The sequence below is a fragment of the Nerophis ophidion genome, linkage group LG10 (genome assembly GCF_033978795.1).
Source record: "Nerophis ophidion isolate RoL-2023_Sa linkage group LG10, RoL_Noph_v1.0, whole genome shotgun sequence".
Taxonomy (NCBI): Eukaryota; Metazoa; Chordata; class Actinopteri; order Syngnathiformes; family Syngnathidae; genus Nerophis; species Nerophis ophidion.
This window is the reverse complement of record NC_084620.1, coordinates 37,152,313-37,172,621: the sequence shown is the minus strand read 5'-3', so window position 1 is coordinate 37,172,621 and position 20,309 is coordinate 37,152,313. Positions and strand designations below refer to the sequence as shown.

Here is a 20,309-nt window from a genome sequence, read left to right as displayed (position 1 = left end):
GAGCGGGGCTTTTGGGATATTAAACCAAACTTGGTAAGCGCCTCCAACTGGCTGCTGCCGGGCTAAATTTTGAGCATCCACCTTTAATGCTGGTAAAGGCGGCAGAACGAGAAACGGAACTTATCTATGTAGCTCGATGGCGGAGACGGCGGTGTTGTGACGTTAATGCAGAAAAAAGTAACATCCTTAGGCGGCATCTGTGCTCACAAACTCATCGCACTAGCAGAAGTTGTCCCATGCATCCAGCAAGCTAGCGGTTTTCTTCTCGTCAATGAGTAACTTGGGTAGCTGCTAAGCTAACGGTGTTTGTATTTTTAGAATGGCGTCAACCAAACCTAAGCATACTGGTGAGTATTTTGGTGGTTGTTCTCTTTGTATTGCGCCAATATGCTCATATCACAGGATTAAAAAGTAACCCTCTTAAAAACGGCCGTAGCAAATATTATACTTATTTTACCACTTTTAACGAATCGATCGTTCAAAACAAATTATATTTACATTCTAACAATACTTTTGTAACAAAACTTAAGTTAAAAAACGTAAATCATTTTACAGGCATAATTATTGCAAACTTCAGCAGCAAGGTACATCTGAAAAGATGTAAAGTGATTTGACGATTAGAGAAAATGTACCGCCCTCTTGTGGACAAATATCACACTTGACAACGTATACAGTACCGTCACAATTATTAGGCCTTTTTAAGAAATCAAATAAAACCCATTTATTTTCAATTAAATGAGTCAATCGCTGTTAACCCAAAGTATTCATAGTTTAAAGGCCTACTGAAACCCACTACTACCGACCACGCAGTCTGATAGTTTATATATCAATGATGAAATCTTAACATTGCAACACATGCCAATACGGCCTTTTTCGTTTACTAAATTGCAATTTTAAATTTCGTGCCGAACTATCCTGCTGAAACATATACATGTGCGTGACGTCATGCATTGTAGAGGACATTTTGTTCCAGCACCGTTCACAGCTATAAGTCGTCTGGTTTCATCGCATAATTCCACAGTATTATGGACATCTGTGTTGCTGAATCTTTTGCAATTTGTTCAATGAATAATGGAGACGTCAAAGAAGAAAGCTGTGGGGGGGAAGCGGTGTATTGTGGCTGCCTTTAGCAACACAAACACAGCCGGTGTTTCATTGTTTACATTCCCGAAAGATGACGGTGAAGCTTTACTATGGAACAAAGATGTCAAGCGAACACTGTTGGATTGGACCACACACTCAAAGTACAGTGTATTATGCAGCGATCATTTCGAAAGATCGTGTTTCGAAGAGGGTCCCTTGCGAAGGGCAGAGATGGGCATCGCCACCACCCGGCGACTGGTGCTGAAGAAAGGTGCGGGGCCGACCTTCAGGTTGTACAGTTACGACCATATAATGTCACTAAAACACTAGTAACACAATAAGCAGATGAGGGATTTTCCAGAATTATCCTCGTAAATTTCTCTAATAACATCTGAATCGCTCCCACTGTATAGTCTTTTTTTTTTTTTTCTAGTCCTTCACTCTCACTTTCCTCATCCACACATCTTTCATCCTCGCTCAAATTAATTGGGAAATTGTCGCTTTCTCTGTCCGAATTGCTCTCGCTGCTGGTGGCCATGATTGTAAACAATGTTCAGATGTGAGGAGCTCCACAACCCGTAACGTCACACGCACATCGTCTGCTACTTACGGTACAGGCAACACTTTTTTATTAGCGACCAAAAGTTGCGAACTTTATTGTCGATGTTCTCTACTAAGTCCTTTCAGCAAAAATATGGCAATATCGCGAAATGATCAAGTATGACACATAGAATGGACCTGCTATCCCCGTTTGAATCAGAAAATCTCATTTCAATGGGCCTTTAAAGTTAAATGATTGTCACACACATACTGGGTGTGGTTAAATCCGTCCTCTTTATCCCCATGTTCACCCCCTGGGATAGGAGGGGAGCAGTGAGCAGCTGCATGCACCGCACTTGGGAATTGGCAATCATCAAAGTGCTCATAGCTTGTGTGTGACCACTAGAACAACACTTGCATTAAGCCAAACTAAAATTTTTTTTACTTGTTTAGAAGTAAAAAAAAACCTTGGCTCTTCTGATTCAAAAGTGGAGCAGATAAATAAAACTATCATACATTTCTGGAAATTGGCACAAATACTTTGGGGAGTGATAATTGCTGCCTGATCTTTATATGGTTTTTTTTCCCCAACATATAGATTTTTGATAGGACTGCACAATTCTAAGACCTGATTATTCTGGCAAAAATTGCTAGTTGTTTTGTTATTTTTAGATGTTATACTTTTAAATTATCATAAATGGCAGTGTATACCTTCTTAAGATGAGCAGCTTCAATTTGAGGTGCACACTTTTTGGCATATCACTTCTTGACTCTAAAGCTAGTCCCTTTTGATTAAGTGGTCTGCATCTTGGGGTCACATAAATAAGATGAATTGGTAAATTATTACTCACATGTAGTTCAAACCAAATAAAATGCTCAGTTATTTTCAAAATCAAACTGACATGGGGTCTAAAGATTTTGCCAATGTTTTTTTTCCATCTAATCTTTTGAAAATATATCTTGAAAATGTGCCGAAATGAGGACATGTCATTGATTTTTCTATGAATAATTCTAGGGATATTGTACACGTTTGCCGGTATTTTGAGAAACATCCAAAGAGTCCTAGGGGTTGTTAATTTTGATCCTAATTGTTTATTAGCATTAGTTCCAGTTGCATAACACTGCCATTCTCTCTGTAAATACCAATATTCACTCACAACAAAACATGCAAAACATTTCTTAAGTGTAAAATGCTTTTTATGTTGGTTCCATCAGTGCTTCAATGTAAAGTTTTAGATGTTTCATTTTTACCCCCCAAAAAATGAAATCTAAAAGATATTTCACCCCTTGTAATATCTCCCTGGCAGATGTCAGTCTCCCCTTTGCTGCCCTGAAGCTCCTGGCTCCGCCTGTGCGTCTGGTGTCCGCAGCCCTCTGGAAGGTGATGAAGCAGAGGGATGTAAAGCGCTACGGGGTTGTGGAAGAATTTGTGACATCGGCGTGCGAGACTGTGCCAGGTCTGCTCACCTTGAGACATCAGGGCAAGCTCGCCCTAGGGTTTCGAGGTCGAGTGAGTATTGTACAACAATGCTGTCACGTTGGTCAGACCTACCGAGTTCATCCTCCGTTCCTCTCTTTCCAGTTAATCTTGGAGCTTTGCTCGACACAACCCGATCCAAATATCATCAGGACCCACCTGAAGAGGATCCGAATTCCTTCTAGCGCTTCAACATCGTCAGCTCCTACTTTGGTAAATACCTGAAGAATCTCACACATTTCTGCAAATATCTTTTCACAGTATTTCATAGGGACAACATCGAATAAATCAGACTTAGATCTAATGTAAAGTAATCAGTGTAAAGCTTATGTGTATAACCGTGTACCTCTCCCTCAAAATAACTCACAGCTGTTATTGTCTAACCCGCTGACGATTCAAGTAAATACAGTGGTATCTAAACTTAGGAGTTCACTTGGTCCTATGATAGAGCTCGTAACTCAAATCACTCATATCCCAATTTAACGCCGCCCACAGAAATGAACTGATATCAATTTAATCGGTGCTTGGCCTACCTAAAACACCAACATGTTAACATATTTAGGTTTTAAAAAGCACAATAGCCTTTTAAAAACAGAAACAAACGTTTAGATAAGAAATATTGTATAAAAATCAATACAATAAAATGTACTACAACCTTACTTAGACAAACTTTATTGATCCACAGAGGAAATTTTTCCACAACGTAGCTCAGTTACAAAGGATGGAAAGAATAATGCAGGGGTTATGTAGACCAGTGGTTCTCAAATGGGGGTACTTGAAAGTGTGCCAAGGGGTACGTGATATTTTTTTTAAATATTCTAAAAATGCCACAATTCAAAAATCCTTTATAAATATATTTATTGAATAATACTTCAATAAAATATGAATGTAAGTTCATAAACTGTGAAAAGAAATGCAACAATGCAATATTCAGTGTTGACAGCTAGATTTTTTGTGGACATGTCCCCTAAATATTGATGTTAAATGTTTATTTTTTTGTGAAGAAATGTTTAGAATTAAGTTCATGAATATAGTTGGATCTCTATTACAATCCCCAAAGAGAGCACTTTAAGTTGATGATTATTTCTATGTGTAAAAATCTTTATTTATAATTAATTCACTTGTTCAGTTTTTATTTTATTTTATATATATATATATATATATATATATATATATATTTATTTTTTTTTTCCAAATAGTTTATGAAAGACCACTACAAATGAGCAATATTTTGCACTGTTATACAATTTAATAAATCAGAAACTGATGACATAGTGCTGTATTTTACTTCTTTATCTCTTTTTTTTCAACCAAAAATGTTTTTCTCTGATTAGGGGGTACTTAAATTAAAAAAAAAATATTCACAGGGGGTACATCACTGAAAAGAGGTTGAGAACCACTGAAGTAGACTAAAAATGTACCGGAGTAGAAATATAAAATGTAACATATGTAATATTTACATATTACATATACAGTATATAATATATACTGATATATATTTGTGGGTTCTTCCGAGGATGTTGTAGTCGTAATGATTTGTGCAGTCCTTTGAGACATTTGTGATTTGGGGCTATATAAATAAACATTGATTGATTGATACTATATTATATTTTTATATAATATATACAATATATAACAAATCCCAATTACTATGTACAATATTACAGTATATGTAATAGGGCTGGGCGAGAGATACGATATATCGCGGGTTTGTCTGTGCGATATAAAAAATGACTTTATCGTAATATTCGAGTATACGTTCTCACGCAGTTGCTTTTAGCTGTGGGCATTACACTACAAGTTCTTCTCACTCTTTCCTGTCTCTCCTTCTCACACACAAGCAGGCGCACAAACTTACACACGTCACGTCATACGTCACATACGTATATGCCCTCGCCCAGCAGAGAGGTAGCAGACTGGGTAACGTTAGCTGTGATGCTAACGTAGCCGTACGAGTCGTAATACGGGAGAAACATCTGAAATGAAGGAAAACTTAATTCCCAATAAAAATAGCAGGGTTTCCATCGTCTGGCGGTGGTTCGGCTTCAAGTGGGAATATGTCGAACAGACGACCATAATTTGTCAAGTGTGGGGCAAAAGCGTCGCTATAAAAAGTAGCATTACTGCTAATATGTAGCATCATTTGAAAAGTCACTCGCTAGAGAATTAAGAAAATTTAATAACGTCCGTAGTAACCTACCACATAGTGAAGGACGAATAATTTTGATTTCCTATTATGCAGCTCATTTTTATTTGACACTTAAAATGTCTGAAAATCTTGCAATTTCTTTTTTGGAAATGACATGAATGTTTGTGCCACTGCTTAATAACTTTTATAAATACATTTTTGGTCAATTGACTTAGTTGTGATTTCCCTCACTGCATGAAAGTTTAAAAGTAGCATATATTAATGCAGTATGAAGAAGAATGTTTTAATGTAGACACATAGAATCATCATACTGCTGTGATTATATGCATCAAGTTTTCATTCAAGGCCAAGGCAAAATATTGTAATATATATCGTGTATCGTAATATGGCCTAAAAATAACGAGATATTAAAAAAAGGCCATATCGCCCAGCCGTAATATGTAACAGCTGCAGCAAAAAAAAAAAGGGCGGCATAAAATAGAGAGTTGATCCAGCAGAAAATGTACATCATAAACAAAGAGAGGTAGCTACCATAGAAGGTGTCAGGTAATAGACAGATATCATCTATTGCTGTATGGCGAGTGGTTATACAGCTGGATGGAGTGCAGAATGAAGGAGTTTTTAATCGAACGCTGTGGGAACGAAGCTGAAGGATCCACCCTGTCAGTCATGTTGTAGTTTTTAGCCCTTCTATATCATGTCTACTGACAGCTATAAGTTAGAACTACCGTACACGTTACTTTTTATTAGAAATTGCAACAGTGGAAGATTTTAGCATGCGTGTGCATGTCAAGCCAGTCAGCCCCACAACAAGAGGATGGAGGAAAAAGAGGGAACTTATTGACAACTACTGAATTAAAAATGGTGGCTTCGCACAAAGTTATTTGAGTAAAAAATAACCACATATGCAGATATGTGCTGACATAGCTAAGGCAAAATACGTCACGGAAGTCTCAAATTCCAAACAGCTCGTTTGGAAGAAGGCAAGATTGTTTACTGTCATTTAACTATACAAAGTATTTCAATGGTTGAAATCTGCGCTTTTGCGTGGACGGCGTGGCGTGGTTGGGAGAGTGCCAGCAACCTGAGCGTTCCTGGTTCGATCCCCAGCTTCTACCAACCTAGTCACGTCTGTTGTGTCCTTGAATAAGTCACCCTTGCCCCTGATGGGCCATGGTTCGTGCCTTGCATGGCAGCTCCCGCCATCAGTGTGTGAATGTGGAAATAGTGTCAAAGCGCTTTTGAGTACCTTGAAGGTAGAAAAGCGCTAAAAAAGTATAACCCATTTACCATTTTGCATAATATAATAGTTACTATGGTAATCTACGTCACAGCAGCTCAGACGGGGCACGAAGCAATGTGGGTGGGGAATGTTCCCACATAGTGTTAACAGGGCGGCCAGCCTTAAATGCGAGTGTCAGGGACAGATAGGGAAGGAGATTTTTTGAACAAAGTTCTAAAGCTTAATGATATATCAGATATTAGGTGGGTTTTTTTACCCTTTGCATTCATATTTTGCTGTGTCTGTTGCATTTTTGTTGTGTTTCGCTTCATTGTAAGATATGTCTATCGAGAGAGGGTGTGACGTTCATATGTTGTCAATATTCAGTGTTTTATCGTTCATAGTTGATATTGTAAATCACACATTCTATATTTTCATGGACATTCTGGGTGTCTCATTCAGTAAAAAAAAAAAAAATTCCATTCCGTTTTTAAGGCGGTCTGTCATAACGTTTTGAGCATTCAATCAGACATTATTGTGAGGTTTTGTATTAGTGTTCCTAAAAATAGATATGCCGGCCCCCAGACACATTTTGTTCGCTAAATTAGTCAAAATAATTGCCCAAGCTTGACTTATGGGCAAATAATTACACAAAAATAGGTAACAGGTAGGAACAGTTCATTTTGCATAACAAAAAGTTGAGTGACAACTTTTATATCAAAACACTAGTAGGTTTAGGTACAACTGTACATCCTCAAGTGAAACTGTCCAAATGTGTCCCAAAATGTCATTATTTCTGTGGCCACAGTACTGTAATACAAGCTGTACACTGACTACTTTATTTTGCATCAAATGCTCATTTCTTCGGTGTTGTCTGATGAAAAGCTATCACAAAATATTTTCCAACATGTGCAAGGTTAGTTACTGTATGAGCTCTATTTGAGGCAACCAAGTAGCCATTGCTTGCTTTAAGTTTTTGGTTGAACTCTGACGTCTGTCTCCTTAGAAGACCGATGTAAAGATTACAAAAACAGTTGAAAGCTTCCACAAGTTGGTTAACACACTGCTGACTGATCCTGTTGCCAAAGAACAATTCTTTACGGTGAGTCGCCAAATTGCAAATAAGCAACACTTTTTTTTTTTATCCATTAACATTTATTTTTTCCTCTGACAGGAGGAGTTCCCTGAGGATTATGGTCCACTATTTGACCAGGAATTGGAGAAGCTACTGTGGGAGTTTCTTATTCGACTGGATCAACTGCTCCCTGTCCCCAACCTTGCCCAGGTAAAGAGACAACTTTTTTCCCCCCCTTGTCGTACAACTACAGCAGATGAACTTATCTGTTCTGGCCTGTAGACTGTGTCCTGGCTCAGTGAAGCCCCCGCTGTTTTGGAAGAGTGTGCCCAAGCAGCTACTCAGCCGCAACTCTTAAAGATTTTGCTTCAGCATCAAACCTGTCTCGGTCACTTGGAGGCTGCAGGTAAACAAATAACTTTACCATAAATGCTCTAATTCTAGTTGGGTTATGGTAGACCACAAAAGGAAGTTACAGATATTTGAATATAGGCGTTCATTTGAGCATTGGTGGTATATGAACACAATATTACAAAAAGAAGCAACTTTGTGCCCTGTCTTTTGTTTTCCAACAGCATCCCTCCCTCCAAACATGGGAGACTCCATACTGACTTCCCTCTCGTTGCCACTATCCGGAAAAGTGCCCTCAAATCCACAAGCAAGACCAATAAATTCTTCTGGGCATGGGCCGGAAGACACACCGACGAGACGAGCCAAAGTCATTTCCTCCTCCCCTGTCATTGGGCTGATATCTACCAAAGATGTGCCAGTATTGAACTTTTATGGTCACCAGGAATGCAGAGATGACACAAATGAGGAGCCAAGCTTTACTTCCATTAAACCAATTGTGCCCAAGTCCAAACAAAACAGCGTGGGAGAGGACGATGGAAGAGCATCGAGAAGGAGCGTTGGTGTGAAACGCAAGCAGGCTGACAGAGAAGAGAGTGTGTCCGATGACGTGGAAACATCCAGCTCATCCCAAGCTCTTTCCTCCTGTCTCAACCGCCAGCTCAGAGTTCTCATCCATAAACTGCCGATCTCCAAATTAGTGGGTCGAGAAGGGACGTCCATCTACTGGCGCAAGCACACGTCACCCGCACAAACTTCCTCGCTGAAAATCTTAAGAGGCCACCACCCTCAAACTTCTCTCCCTGCTGATGTTATCAACTTGGACAATAAAGAGTAAGCAATGTTGACACGTTGTATAGCGTTGATAAATATATTGATTTGTATGTTCCCCATTTTCAATGTTAAATGAATAAACGCTAGTTTTATTCAGCTTTGTGTGTCCTTGTATTAGTTTTGAGGGAGCGATTTAGCCACATGCCATTGTAAATCATCCCGTATTAATTATTGTATTATGTTATTGTCCTAACAGAAATCATCCCACTGTAGCATTTGTAGGCGCCTCCTTATCTCACCAGCTAAACACAGGTGAGGTAATTGCAAGCATTGCAATATGGTGTCATTCCATAAGCGTATTAAGCGGATTTCTCTTGTGCAGAGATGTTGGGCACTACTGACTGTGCTGACTACGTTGTCGATTCTGAAGACGAAGCCACCAAGAACTTTAAAGTGAGGGTAGGTAAGACGGACAATGTCGAAAACACGCATTTTCTGCTCTTGTTTTAATATTTTATCTCCCCCAGTTGTTCACGAAACGCTACTGCAAAACCAAGCACGGCACATATGTTCCCACTCTGAGGGAATTCTGGAAACCGGTCACGGCACAGCGGAACCTCTCCATGCATTTTAACAGCAAACAGAGACGGTAAAAATATGACCTTTTTTAAAAGTATTAAAGCATTACAATTTTTATCTACACTTATCACATGTATGTTTTTACCTTTTACATAAATGAAGTTGAACGAGTCAGTGCGTGTATTCCCATTCTGAAAACGGCAGTTTGAACTCAATAGAATGTTCCATACTCGCCGTAGTTGCTTTTGCCACACATTGCGTGCATCAAAACATTAAAACAAATGTATTGCTTCTTGCATTTCAGTGTGCATTTCTTTCTTGTGTATCTCAAATTAACTGAAAATCGTAACGCTTTTGAAATAGTGCTACACATCGGATCTTTTGCCGACTGACCCTTGCACAGCAGATCAGACACACACAATTTGCATTTGTGAAACAACAAAGTCTTGTCTTACACCAATCATGAAAATAAGTGTGCCTCTAACTACACCAGAGGTCTCCAACTCAATTTACCTTGGGGCCACTGGACGCAGAGTCTGGGCGAGGCTGGGCCGCAAGAAAAGATTTCTTAAAAAAAATGTTGCATACTCCTGAGCATGTCTAGTTGTATAATGACGTTTCAAATTAGATTCCTTGTGCACCGCAACTTTCTCAGTGCAAATAAGACATGTCGGGGTGCCCCTGTGCTCAACAAAGAAATATTGCATCTCCCACTTTTCCTGGAACTGTCTTTGCTCACCACTAACCTTTCTCTTCACTGCAGGCTTTGAAAAATACATGTTTGGGGTTGTGGAATATATTTGTATTTAGCTGACGCACGAAGAATAATGTTATTTCTGCAATGTGTATTGTTCCGCTTTTCCTCCCTACAGCAACACGGCGGTCGGCGGATAATAAAGTATCAGGATAGCGAGCGCAAAAAAGTGACGGCTCCTGTAGTGTTATCCGGGCGTCATATATAAGTATATGTAGGGTTCATCGTGTGAGGCAATGCAAATTAAACAATAAAAAAAACAAATAACGGTTTGAATCGGTCCAGGTTATCGTGGACTGTTATTATTGACGGACAGGTGTCGCGGTGTGACTGCAGCCAGGCACGTAAGAAAATCCTCGTCTCCATGGCAACGTCTCTGTTGCTTTTACTCATTTGCCGCTTTTCCACTAATGCAGGGGTAGGCAACCCAGAATGTTGAAAGAGCCATTTTGGACCCAAATAACAACGCTATCAAGCACCTTTCATATAAAACTTGCGGGCCACGCTAACATTAAACTTTCATATTAAGGTGGGGGCCGCGTGTCTGAGACCCCTGGTGTACACAGTGATCAACTCAATTAGTCTTAAGGGGTTTGATGAATCCTTGAATATAACAAGCCTGTTATGTTTAACCAGATCAAGTATCAAGATTTTTAATTTGATATTCACTACCATAAAGTGATTGATAAGGTTACAGTAACTTTTATTACAAAATAATATTCTGCTTTTTCACAATTGATGGAATACAAAAGCTGCAGAACTATTTCTTATTTATTCCAACTCACTGACATTTTCAGCATGTTAAAAGTGACTTGAAATTAACTGAATTGGTTCATTAATATAACACTCATGCATGTTTTAGTACACACACACACACAGTCACTTAAAGTGGCCAACAAAAGAAGAATTATGATTTTGACTAAATTTTTTTGATTTTGCATGGTCAGTCAATAATCCTACATTACTTTTCCTAGTTGACTGTTGCAATCCTTTGATTTGTATTTTGAGCTTTACTTTTTTTGTTCACTCGTCGTGATTGCTTGAAATCTGCATATGATTTTGATAACAAACTAAATGAAAAGTTTAACCAACATGATAAACCAGTATACATATAACCAACGCTAAAGCTCAGTTTTGGGGGAAACCTCCAGAACTGTCATATAGACACATACACATAGTGACCGGTTTTCACGGCCGTGTAGTGCAGGTATTGCAACATACTTACATAGCATACACTTCACATACATGTTGCCTTTTACATCCATGACATTCAAGTAACGCATTTGCTAGTGAGTTGTAATGCTTGCTTGTTTTGATGCATCTGTCTGACTTAGCGATGCAACATTTCCAAACTAATCTTTTTGAACGGCTATTTTCTCGTCGGACGCAAGATGAATTTTGAGGACCAGTAATAGACAATTTAGAGTGAAAAGCCCATTTTATTTTCACTCGCGTACAAAACATTGTAACTTGGATTGTTTCCCTGGCTTTGAGACTCTCAGTAGGACAGTGCGGCGAAGACACAACAAACTCACTTCTTGTCCCTCTTGGACACACACCTGTTGTTGACTTTGGACTGACTAGCAACTGCTAGACACCAAGGCCGCGGAACAGAGACACACGGCAGGCTTACACATACACATCCATCCACAAATAATATACGCCACACACACATACCCCAGCCCCCCATCCAACGCCCTTAACGCGAATCCCGTAGGGGTGATGGACAGCGGGCCAACGCCTGAAGAGCTGCAGCCTGCCATTGTAGCCTCCACTCCTCCCCTCTGTTGGAAGTCTCGACGTATATGTATATGTGCTTTGTAGGGATGTCCGATAATATCGGACTGCCGATATTATCGGCCGATAAAGGCTTTAAAATGTTATACCGGAAATTATTGGTATCGGTTTAAAAAAAAAAGTAAAATGTATGACTTTTTAAAACGCCGCTGCACGTAGTGGTACACGGACATAGGGAGAAGTACAGAGCGCCAATAAACCTTAGAGGCACTTCCTTTGCGTGCCGGCCCAGTCACATAATATTGGCTTTTCACACACAAAAGTGAATTAAAATGCATACTTGGTCAACAGCTATACAGGTCACACTAAGGGTGGCCGTATAAAGAACTTTAACACTGTTACAAATATGCGCCACACTGTGAACCCACACCAAAAATGAATGACAAATACATTTCCGGAGAACATCCGCACCGTAACACAACATAAAACACAACAGAACAAATACCCAGAACCCCTTGCAGCACTAACTCTTCCGGGATGCTACAATATCCACCCCCGCTATTTCCCTACCCCACCTCAACCTCCTCATGCTTTCTCAGGGAAAGCATGTCCCAAATTCCAAGCTGCTGTTTTGAGGCATGTTAAAAAACATTATGCACTTTGTGACTTCAATAATAAATATGGCAGTGCCATTCTGGCATTTTTTTCATAACTTGAGTTTATTTATTTTGGAAAACCTTGTTACATTGTTTAATGCATCCAGTGGGGCATCACAACAAAATTAGGCATAATAATTTGTTAATTCCACGACTGTATATATCGGTATCGGTTGATATCGAAATCGGTAATTAAGAGTTGGACAATATCAGAATATCAAATATTGGCAAAAAAGCCATTATTTGACATCTCTAGTGCTTTGCAATTGAGGATTTTTCCCCCTCCATACTGGGCCCTCTTAGGAGCAGAGTTTACATTGTACTTCTTTTACTCATCCTTCCCCAGCGTTTACCTTTTTCCCATCTTTTACGGGCCTCCTTGTGGCGACCCATCAGCGTTCCTGTTTTGTAACCCTGTACACTGTTTGTCGAATCTTGAACGGGTTTGGGCTGAAAACAAAGTTTTGTTTTACTTGTGCAATGACAATAAAAACGTATGTGAAGTTGTGAACATTACCTACTTGCTATTTTACATGCTTTTATCTGCAAATCGGTTCTAATCATTCACGTAAAAACCCTTGTAAAAGACTTGACTCACTTGTTAATGCTTAAAAACGCACCACTTTTCATGATATATATATAGATTCTAGAACCCTTTGACATGCTACCGGTGGCTCGCGAGCGACTGGTTGGATTCCCCTGACCTAAAGTTACAGTGGCTGTTTTGTATAGCTGTGAGAAATTTCAAGCCAATAAGCCTTTTATGGGTTTAATAATAGTGCTACCATGTGGTGAATTTGTCATATAAATAATAGCATAGGATACACAGGGGCGTTTGTTTTGACAGCCATTCATTCTTTCGTGCACAGCATTTAACGAGTCTCGGAGTTGCTCACATAGTGAAAAAAATTGGACTAGCCATTGAATGTGAATTTAATGTTTTTATAGGACATTTTTTCCGATAGAATGTACCCGAAACCTTAACCTGATTATAATAGCCGAAGATAAACCATACAAACGACTAAGCAGGGATAATCAGTATGTGCCAAGGGATCACAGCCGACAGCCGATCCCTCCTGTCACTGTAATGGTTTCTCCTGTCACGTAGGAGGCGTCCTCTGAGCACAAGAAGGCGACCACTCCGCCTATTTCCTCAGGTTGACCAACTCTGCCAAGGAGAGACCAAAATGAATACTTGTATTTTACACGAGCGTGCTGTGAGCTTGTACCTTTTAATGCACAGCTGTCTTTTAAAGTCATCCATTATGTCTTCGTTTTGCCATAACTGAAATCAGTGCAGGAAAATGTTGTGGTTAAAGGATACAAAAGGCCAACAAAAAGAAACTTGAACTTCTCACAGGGGAGCTGAAGCTGGTTTTGATGATTCCGGGGGCCACACAGTTGACCCTCACATTACTTTGAGCCAGCTCGGGGGCCAGCGCCCGGGTTAGACCAACCAAAGCAGTCTTACTTACACTGTAAGCACCCAAGCCCTGCAGAAACAGAAAGGGGAAAGTCAAAACAGGATCAAATAATGGAAACAATTGCAAGATTTGTCATAACTCGGGGTGTAAGTGAGCCATAACACTCAGTATGATCCATCCATCCATTTTCTTCCTCTTATCCGAGGTCGGGTCGCAGGGGCAGCAGCCTAAGCAGGGAAACCCAGACTTCCCTCTCCCCAGCCACTTCGTCTAGCTCTTCCCGGGGGATCCCCAGGCGTTCGCAGGCCAGCCGGGAGACATAGTCTTCCCAACGTGTCCTGGGTCTTCCCCGTGGCCTCCTACCGGTTGGATGTGCCCTAAACACCTCCCTAAGGAGGCGTTCGGGTGGCATCCTGACCAGATGCCAGAACCCCCTCATCGGGCTCCTCTCGAGGTGGAAGAGCAGCGGCTTTACTTTGAGTTCCTCCCGGATGGCAGAGCTTCTCACCCTATCTCTAAGGGAGAGCCCCGCCACACGGCGGAGGAAACTCAATTCGGCCGCTTGTACCCGTGATCTTATCCTTTCGGTCATGACCCAAAGCTCATGATCACGGTTCATACTCAGTATGAACCATGTTGTAAGGTCATGGTTCGGTTCATTTTTGGATACAGTAAGGGAACAACATTCAAAATGTTAAACTGCTTAGCTTTTGTGTTAACAGTTTAGTGATTTTTGAAAAGAATCAATCAATCAATGTTTACTTATATAGCCCTAAATCACTAGTGTCTCAAAGGGCTGCCTCAAGCAGGTAATTTATTCAATCTGAATGATTATTTAATACAAAGTAAATATGTAGTCTTATACAGTAGTTTTGTATGGTTTCTTTTTCAAAACTGCAACAATTACGACTTAATGTACTAAATCGATTGTGTTCATGTGGTCCCAAATAGATAAGTGCAATAGTCTTACATGTCAAACTACTTCCTTAATGACTGCCATAACCATAACACCAGGGGGCGCTCCACAAACCACGTTAAACCCAGATTCCGATCTAACAAAGGTCTTAACTCATTCTCTTTCTATGCCACATCAATGTGGAATGCACTCCCAACAGGTGTAAAAGTGAGTGCATCTCTATCCTTCAAACCCGCTCTAAAACAACACCTCCAGGCAACTTCAACCCTTTACTAATACCCTCCTCCATTCACATCCCATCTCCCCGGATTGTAAATAACCAAATGTAAATAATCAAATATATTTCTAATGTATATACTTGTTCTTATGCTATCTGAACTCACTTTGTTCTCTGCTGGCTGTACATATCCTACTAAGTCAGACCTACACTGTTTCAATGTCCATTTCTCTGTTGATGCAATTGTTGATGACTGAAGTGCTGATATCAACCAAACCCTCTTCATCCCACCCCCCAGATTGTAAATAATGTAAATAATCCAATGTATATACTCTGATGATTAACCTGTGTGATGACTGAAATATGCTGATAGTATATGTTTATACCATGAATTGATTAACGTGGACCCCGACTTAAACAAGTTGAAAAACTTATTCGGGTGTTACCATTTAGTGTCAATTGTATGGAAAATGTACTGTACTGTGCAATCTACTAATACAAGTTTCTATCAATCAATCAATTCAGACAACATTTTTTGTGTAAGAGCAGTTTCTTACCGGCTGGCAGTTTCGGCTGATATTTCAGCCTTCATCAGACCCATTGTAGTGTTCTGGTGTGATAGGTATAAAACTGGTGTCAAACGTACGGCACGAGGGCCGGGTCAGGCCCGCAAACAGGTTTTACCCGGCCCGCGGAATGAGTTTGCTAAGTATAAAAAAATAACCTGCAATTTTGGAATGAAAACAACAGCTGTTCTAAATGTGTCCGCTGGATGTCGCAATAGCAATTCTTTGTATCTTTGTAGAATATGCTACATATGTACAAAATAAACCACATGATGTTAGTACATCAGTTGAGAAAAATAATCAAACCACATAAATAACATCCTGTAAGTTGATTTTGATATTTTTTATCTTGATGAACATTATCACATCATTTGTTCATAAAATATAAATAACGACAAATAAATTACATAAACTATTAACCGGAACAGGTAGTTGTAAAAAAACTAAACAACGTTATGATTTGTACAATTTCAGAATGCGCTTGTTCTATTCTTAAACAAAGAAAACAATTTGAAGTTGTCTTTATTTTTAAGTTATCGTGCCGGGATTTTACCGGTCTTGCCCACTTGGGAGTAGATTTTTTTTCCATGGCCCCTGAACTAAAATGAGTTTGACACTCCTGGTCTAAAACAAGATGACTGGGTTGGGAACCTTTCAAAATAAAGCCATAATTATTTTCTGCTCTGAAACATCTCTTACACACAAAACAATGTCCAAATACAGCAAGATAATACAAATGATTGTACTGTTACACCCCGAGTCAAAGCTGTTGTACTATAATCTGACCTGCATTGGTTGGTAAGCAGCCACTGATGACACAAACACGACAGTCCCCCCTCTAAAAGAAATATTTGCACATTAAAAAAAACAACTAATGGTCATTTGCGCTATTGTTAAGGTCTGTAACTCACCCCCTCTTTTTGATATGTGGCACCACCATCTTGGTCATGAGGAAGGCTGCTCTTACATTTATGGACATGATCTGCAATGAATGAATACAATTCAAGCGAGATGCCTTTTTGTCATCCTGCCAAAAAATTAATCAATTATAGTGACAACCTTGTCCCAAACGTCCTCTGTGGTGTCAAGAAGGTTCCCAAAGAAGGGGTTGACCGCTGCATTGGACACGAGAATGTCAACACCGCCACACTGATCCAAAGTCTGCATTAAACAAAGAATAAGATGCATTGGTAAGGACAGGAAGTCTGCACACACTCACCATTTGAAGCAGTCTTTCCCTGTCTTCCTTTTTCCCGACGTTACAGGTGGTCCCAGTGACCTGGATGTCCTGGCTCTGCAGCAGGGCCACGGCTTTGTCCACACCGGCCTGCCGCCGGCTGCTCACTACCACATGGGCCCCTCTCTTGCCCAGGGCCTGAGCTGCAGCCAGGCCGATGCTGGGCAGGAGAAACCATATTCATTTTTTTATTTAAACATCCTTAAGGTCCTTCTTACCCAGCTGTAGAGGCTGTCACGATGGCTACTTTTCCAGCAAGGCTGCTCTGAGACATACTTCTATGCCCTGAGAGAGGAACGGACCAAAGGCACCTGACAGCAGCCCTTAACATCACCTGACGGTTGAAAAAAGGCTGTTAGCTCGCCAGTTTGTGCAATAATAGTGTAAATGCTGGAGAACATTGTGCAGCAAAATTATTATTACATTAGATCCCTGCCTATGCACGATTCAGCATTCAACAAACTTTTTGTCGGAAAATTCATCCCAAATTGAAAATCATCAATGCATACAATTTATAGCATGATATTGCAGTCTTTTGACAGTCAGCTTTGTAACAAGTTGGCCTCAAAACTCGCAGTGAGCTTAATACAAATAATGTATTGTAAGTCAACACTGGAATTACAAAAATCAAGCAGTTTGACTTAGGTGGACCTACACATTTGACGACTTGAAATGCAATTAATACATGCTTGTATGAAGCACGCTATCGGGCTTGGAGAGTAAAAAAAATGGGTGCGTCTATTATTGACTATTCCGACGTCAACATTTTTAGCTCATTTTAAACACGCGCCCACTTTCTTTTGGAACATTGCAGAAGTTAAAGTACCACCGATAGTCACACACACACTAAGTGCGGTGCCCTGGGAGGTGAGAGGAGTAGTGAGCAGCAGCGGTGGCCGCGCTTGGAAATCATTTTGGTGATTTAACCAGTAAAATTCCCCCAAATTCCATATTTCTTAGATGACCCAGACCACTATAATGTCACACAATGTTAGATTTTTCAGCATATAAAGCAGGGGTGTCAAACGTACGGCCCGCGGGCCGGATTAGGCCCGCAAACAGGTTTTATCCGGCCCGCGGGATGAGTTTGCTAAGTATAAAAATGAGCTGAAATTTTAGAATGAAAGAAACTGCTGTTCCAAATGTGTCCACTAAATGTCGCAATAGCAATTCTTTGTATCTTTGTAGATGATGCTACGTGTAAAAAAACACATGATAATAGTGGATCAGTCGGGAAAAATTAGCAAACTACATAAATAACATCCTGTAATTTGATTTTGATATTATTTTTTTTATCTTGATGGATTGAAAATTAACACCAATGAGTTGACTGATGAACATTATAACATAATTTTATTCAGAAAGTATAAATAACAACTAATAAACATAGAATACATTTAACCACAACATGTAAGTGTAAAAAAATAACATAATTTGTACGTTTTCAGAATGTGCTTGTTCTATTTTTAAACACAGAAAACAATCTAAAGTTGTCTTTATTTTTCGTGCTGTAATTTTATCAGTGCGGCCCACCTGGGAGTAGATTTTTCTCTAAGTGGCCCCTGATATAAAGGCTATGTATTGGCCCTAGTGTGAGAATGTTGTCTGTCTATATGTGTTGGCCCTGCGATGAGTTAACGACTTGTCCGGGGTTTAAGCCGCCTTCCGCCCGAATGCAGTTGAGATAGGCTCCAGCACCCTCCCGCGTCCCCAAAAGGGACAAGCGGTAGAAATGGATAGATGGATATTACCAAAACAAAAGTCCAGTTTTCCTCCAAAAATTGCAATTGAAATTAAGTCATTCAGGTTAACTAAAATATAATTCTACAAATTCTGTAACACAAATTTCCTTTTGAACTTAAGAATTATTGCAACAGCACAGTATAACTTTTACATTTCTCAGTCGATGAGAACGACCCATAGTACACCTCCGTATTTAATCTCCGAAGCATTCACACGCATTCCCCCCCCCCCCCATAAATCACATTCTCCAGTTCGACATTAACGTGTGCAATATGATTATTTGCGATATAAAAGACAACTTCAAGTGTACGCCAAGACCTTTAGACTCTTTGCGATCCCGGCGCTTCTGTGGTGTGTTTATAAGTTGTTCCGGGTTGAAGTGTCCCTGTCAAAATAAAAGCCTTTACAGATTCAGAATAGTTTTTATTGCCATTGTTTGAGAATGGGTTCACAAACTAGGAATTTTACTTGGTGCAATCGTGCAACATAAAACACATATAACACAGAATAGAATAACATGGGCTGTAACTGAGCTACCAGATCTTGTTATTGTTCATGTGCCTGATGGCCGAGGGGGGAAAAAACTGTTCTGCTCAGGTGGCGGGAGGTGTGGGTCCGTACCTAGTCTCCTACCTGAAGGAGAGAGGGGAGAATAGTTTGTGTGTGTATGTATAGCGACTTGTCCAGGGTGTACGCCGCCTTCCGCCCGATTGTAGCTGAGATAGGCACCAGCGTCCTCCGCGACCCCAAAGGGAATAATTGGTAGAAAATGTATATATATGAGTTTTTCAACAGATAAGATGTATTCCCACGGTCAAGCCACTCCTGAACTCTAGACAACGGAAGTTCCCTCAGGGAGCAATGGTTTGGGGAGCCATGTCAGCACTGGTTTTGGTCCACTGTGTTTCATCAAGTCCAGAGTAAATGCAGCGGTGTACATGTTTCCATCTATTGTAAAGCTCTATGGAGACGATGATGATTTAATTTTCCAGCATGATCTGGCACCTGCTCACAGTGCCAAAACCAGCAGTAACTGGTGTACTGACCATGGCATTACTGTCCTCGATTGGCCTGCCAACTCCCCTGACCTAAACCCCATAGAGAATTTGTGGGGTATTGTGAAGAAGAAGCTGAAAGACACCAAACCCAATAATGCAAATGAGCTGTAGGCCGCTTTTGAAGCATCCTGGGCATCCATAACACCTCAGCAATGCCACAGGCCGTTTGCCTCCATGCCACGCCGCATTTGCAGTAATCCATGCAAAATGATTCCCAACCAAGTACTGAATGCATTAATTGACATTTTCAAATGTTTGCTTTTGTTTTGCTGTTATAAATCTTTATTTTTTACTTGGTTTGAGGAAATATTCTAATTTTTTTGAGATAGGATTTTTGAGTTTTCTTAAGCTGTATGCCATAATCAGCAATATTAAAATAATAAAACGCTTGCAATAATTCAGTTGATGTGTAATGAATCCAGAATGTATGACATTTTCATGTTTTTAGTTGTATTACAGAAAATAAAGGACTTTATCACCATATCTAATTTTCTGAGACAGTCTTGTATATATATATATATATATATATATATATATATATATATATATATATATATATATATATATATATATATATATATACAGAAATTGTGGAATAATAATTTAATTAACCCGAATGACTTAATTTCAATTGCAATTTTTGGAGGAACACTGGATTTTTTTTTCTGAGGTGGGAGAGCATGGAAAATATATAGCCCTAATATGCTGAATAATCTAACATTGTGTGACATTATAGTGGTCTGAGTCATCTGAG

General features: G+C 39.8%; 2 protein-coding genes across 6 annotated transcripts; one reads left to right on the top strand and one right to left on the bottom strand.

Annotated features, from left to right (window-relative positions):
* Positions 1–29: 29 nt before the first annotated feature.
* tinf2 (TERF1 (TRF1)-interacting nuclear factor 2) lies at positions 30–9,545 on the top strand. Of its 5 annotated transcripts, XM_061913615.1 has the most exons (10): positions 30–347; positions 2,931–3,133; positions 3,206–3,313; positions 7,478–7,573; positions 7,646–7,756; positions 7,829–7,952; positions 8,122–8,728; positions 8,925–8,980; positions 9,051–9,127; positions 9,196–9,545. In XM_061913615.1, exons 1-10 carry the CDS (start codon positions 320–322, stop codon positions 9,319–9,321), a joined length of 1,536 nt encoding a protein of 511 aa, XP_061769599.1. In that variant the 5' UTR covers positions 30–319; the 3' UTR covers positions 9,322–9,545. The 5 variants fall into 5 exon arrangements, with proteins under 5 accessions (XP_061769599.1, XP_061769597.1, XP_061769598.1 ...); XM_061913613.1 differs by lacking the exon at positions 30–347 and having other exon boundaries at positions 2,870–3,133; XM_061913614.1 differs by lacking the exon at positions 30–347 and having other exon boundaries at positions 2,870–3,133; positions 9,051–9,131.
* A 3,777-nt stretch (positions 9,546–13,322) lies between these two features.
* On the bottom strand, positions 13,323–18,913 carry dhrs4 (dehydrogenase/reductase (SDR family) member 4). Its single transcript, XM_061913620.1, has 9 exons — positions 18,816–18,913; positions 16,973–17,088; positions 16,737–16,914; positions 16,577–16,678; positions 16,429–16,499; positions 16,304–16,355; positions 13,753–13,887; positions 13,624–13,679; positions 13,323–13,562 (listed from the first exon to the last, which is right to left on the bottom strand). The coding sequence occupies exons 2-9, from the start codon at positions 17,083–17,085 to the stop codon at positions 13,448–13,450; spliced, it is 822 nt and encodes a 273-aa protein (XP_061769604.1). The 5' UTR covers positions 17,086–17,088; positions 18,816–18,913; the 3' UTR covers positions 13,323–13,447.
* Between the last annotated feature and the right edge of the window lie 1,396 nt (positions 18,914–20,309).

Excerpts from the sequence above, each read along its gene's own strand:
- tinf2 (XM_061913613.1), top strand. The coding sequence starts at position 2,885 with ATGAAATCTAAAAGATATTTCACCCCTTGTAATATCTCCCTGGCAGAT. Across the intron at positions 8,729-8,924 it reads ATCAACTTGGACAATAAAGA|AAATCATCCCACTGTAGCAT; the intron begins GTAAGCAATGTT and ends TTGTCCTAACAG. Across the intron at positions 8,981-9,050 it reads ATCTCACCAGCTAAACACAG|AGATGTTGGGCACTACTGAC; the intron begins GTGAGGTAATTG and ends TCTCTTGTGCAG.
- dhrs4 (XM_061913620.1), bottom strand. The coding sequence starts at position 17,085 with ATGTTAAGGGCTGCTGTCAGGTGCCTTTGGTCCGTTCCTCTCTCAGGG. Across the intron at positions 16,500-16,576 it reads CAGAGGACGTTTGGGACAAG|ATCATGTCCATAAATGTAAG; the intron begins GTTGTCACTATA and ends CATTCATTGCAG. Across the intron at positions 16,356-16,428 it reads CCACATATCAAAAAGAGGGG|AGGGGGGACTGTCGTGTTTG; the intron begins GTGAGTTACAGA and ends TATTTCTTTTAG.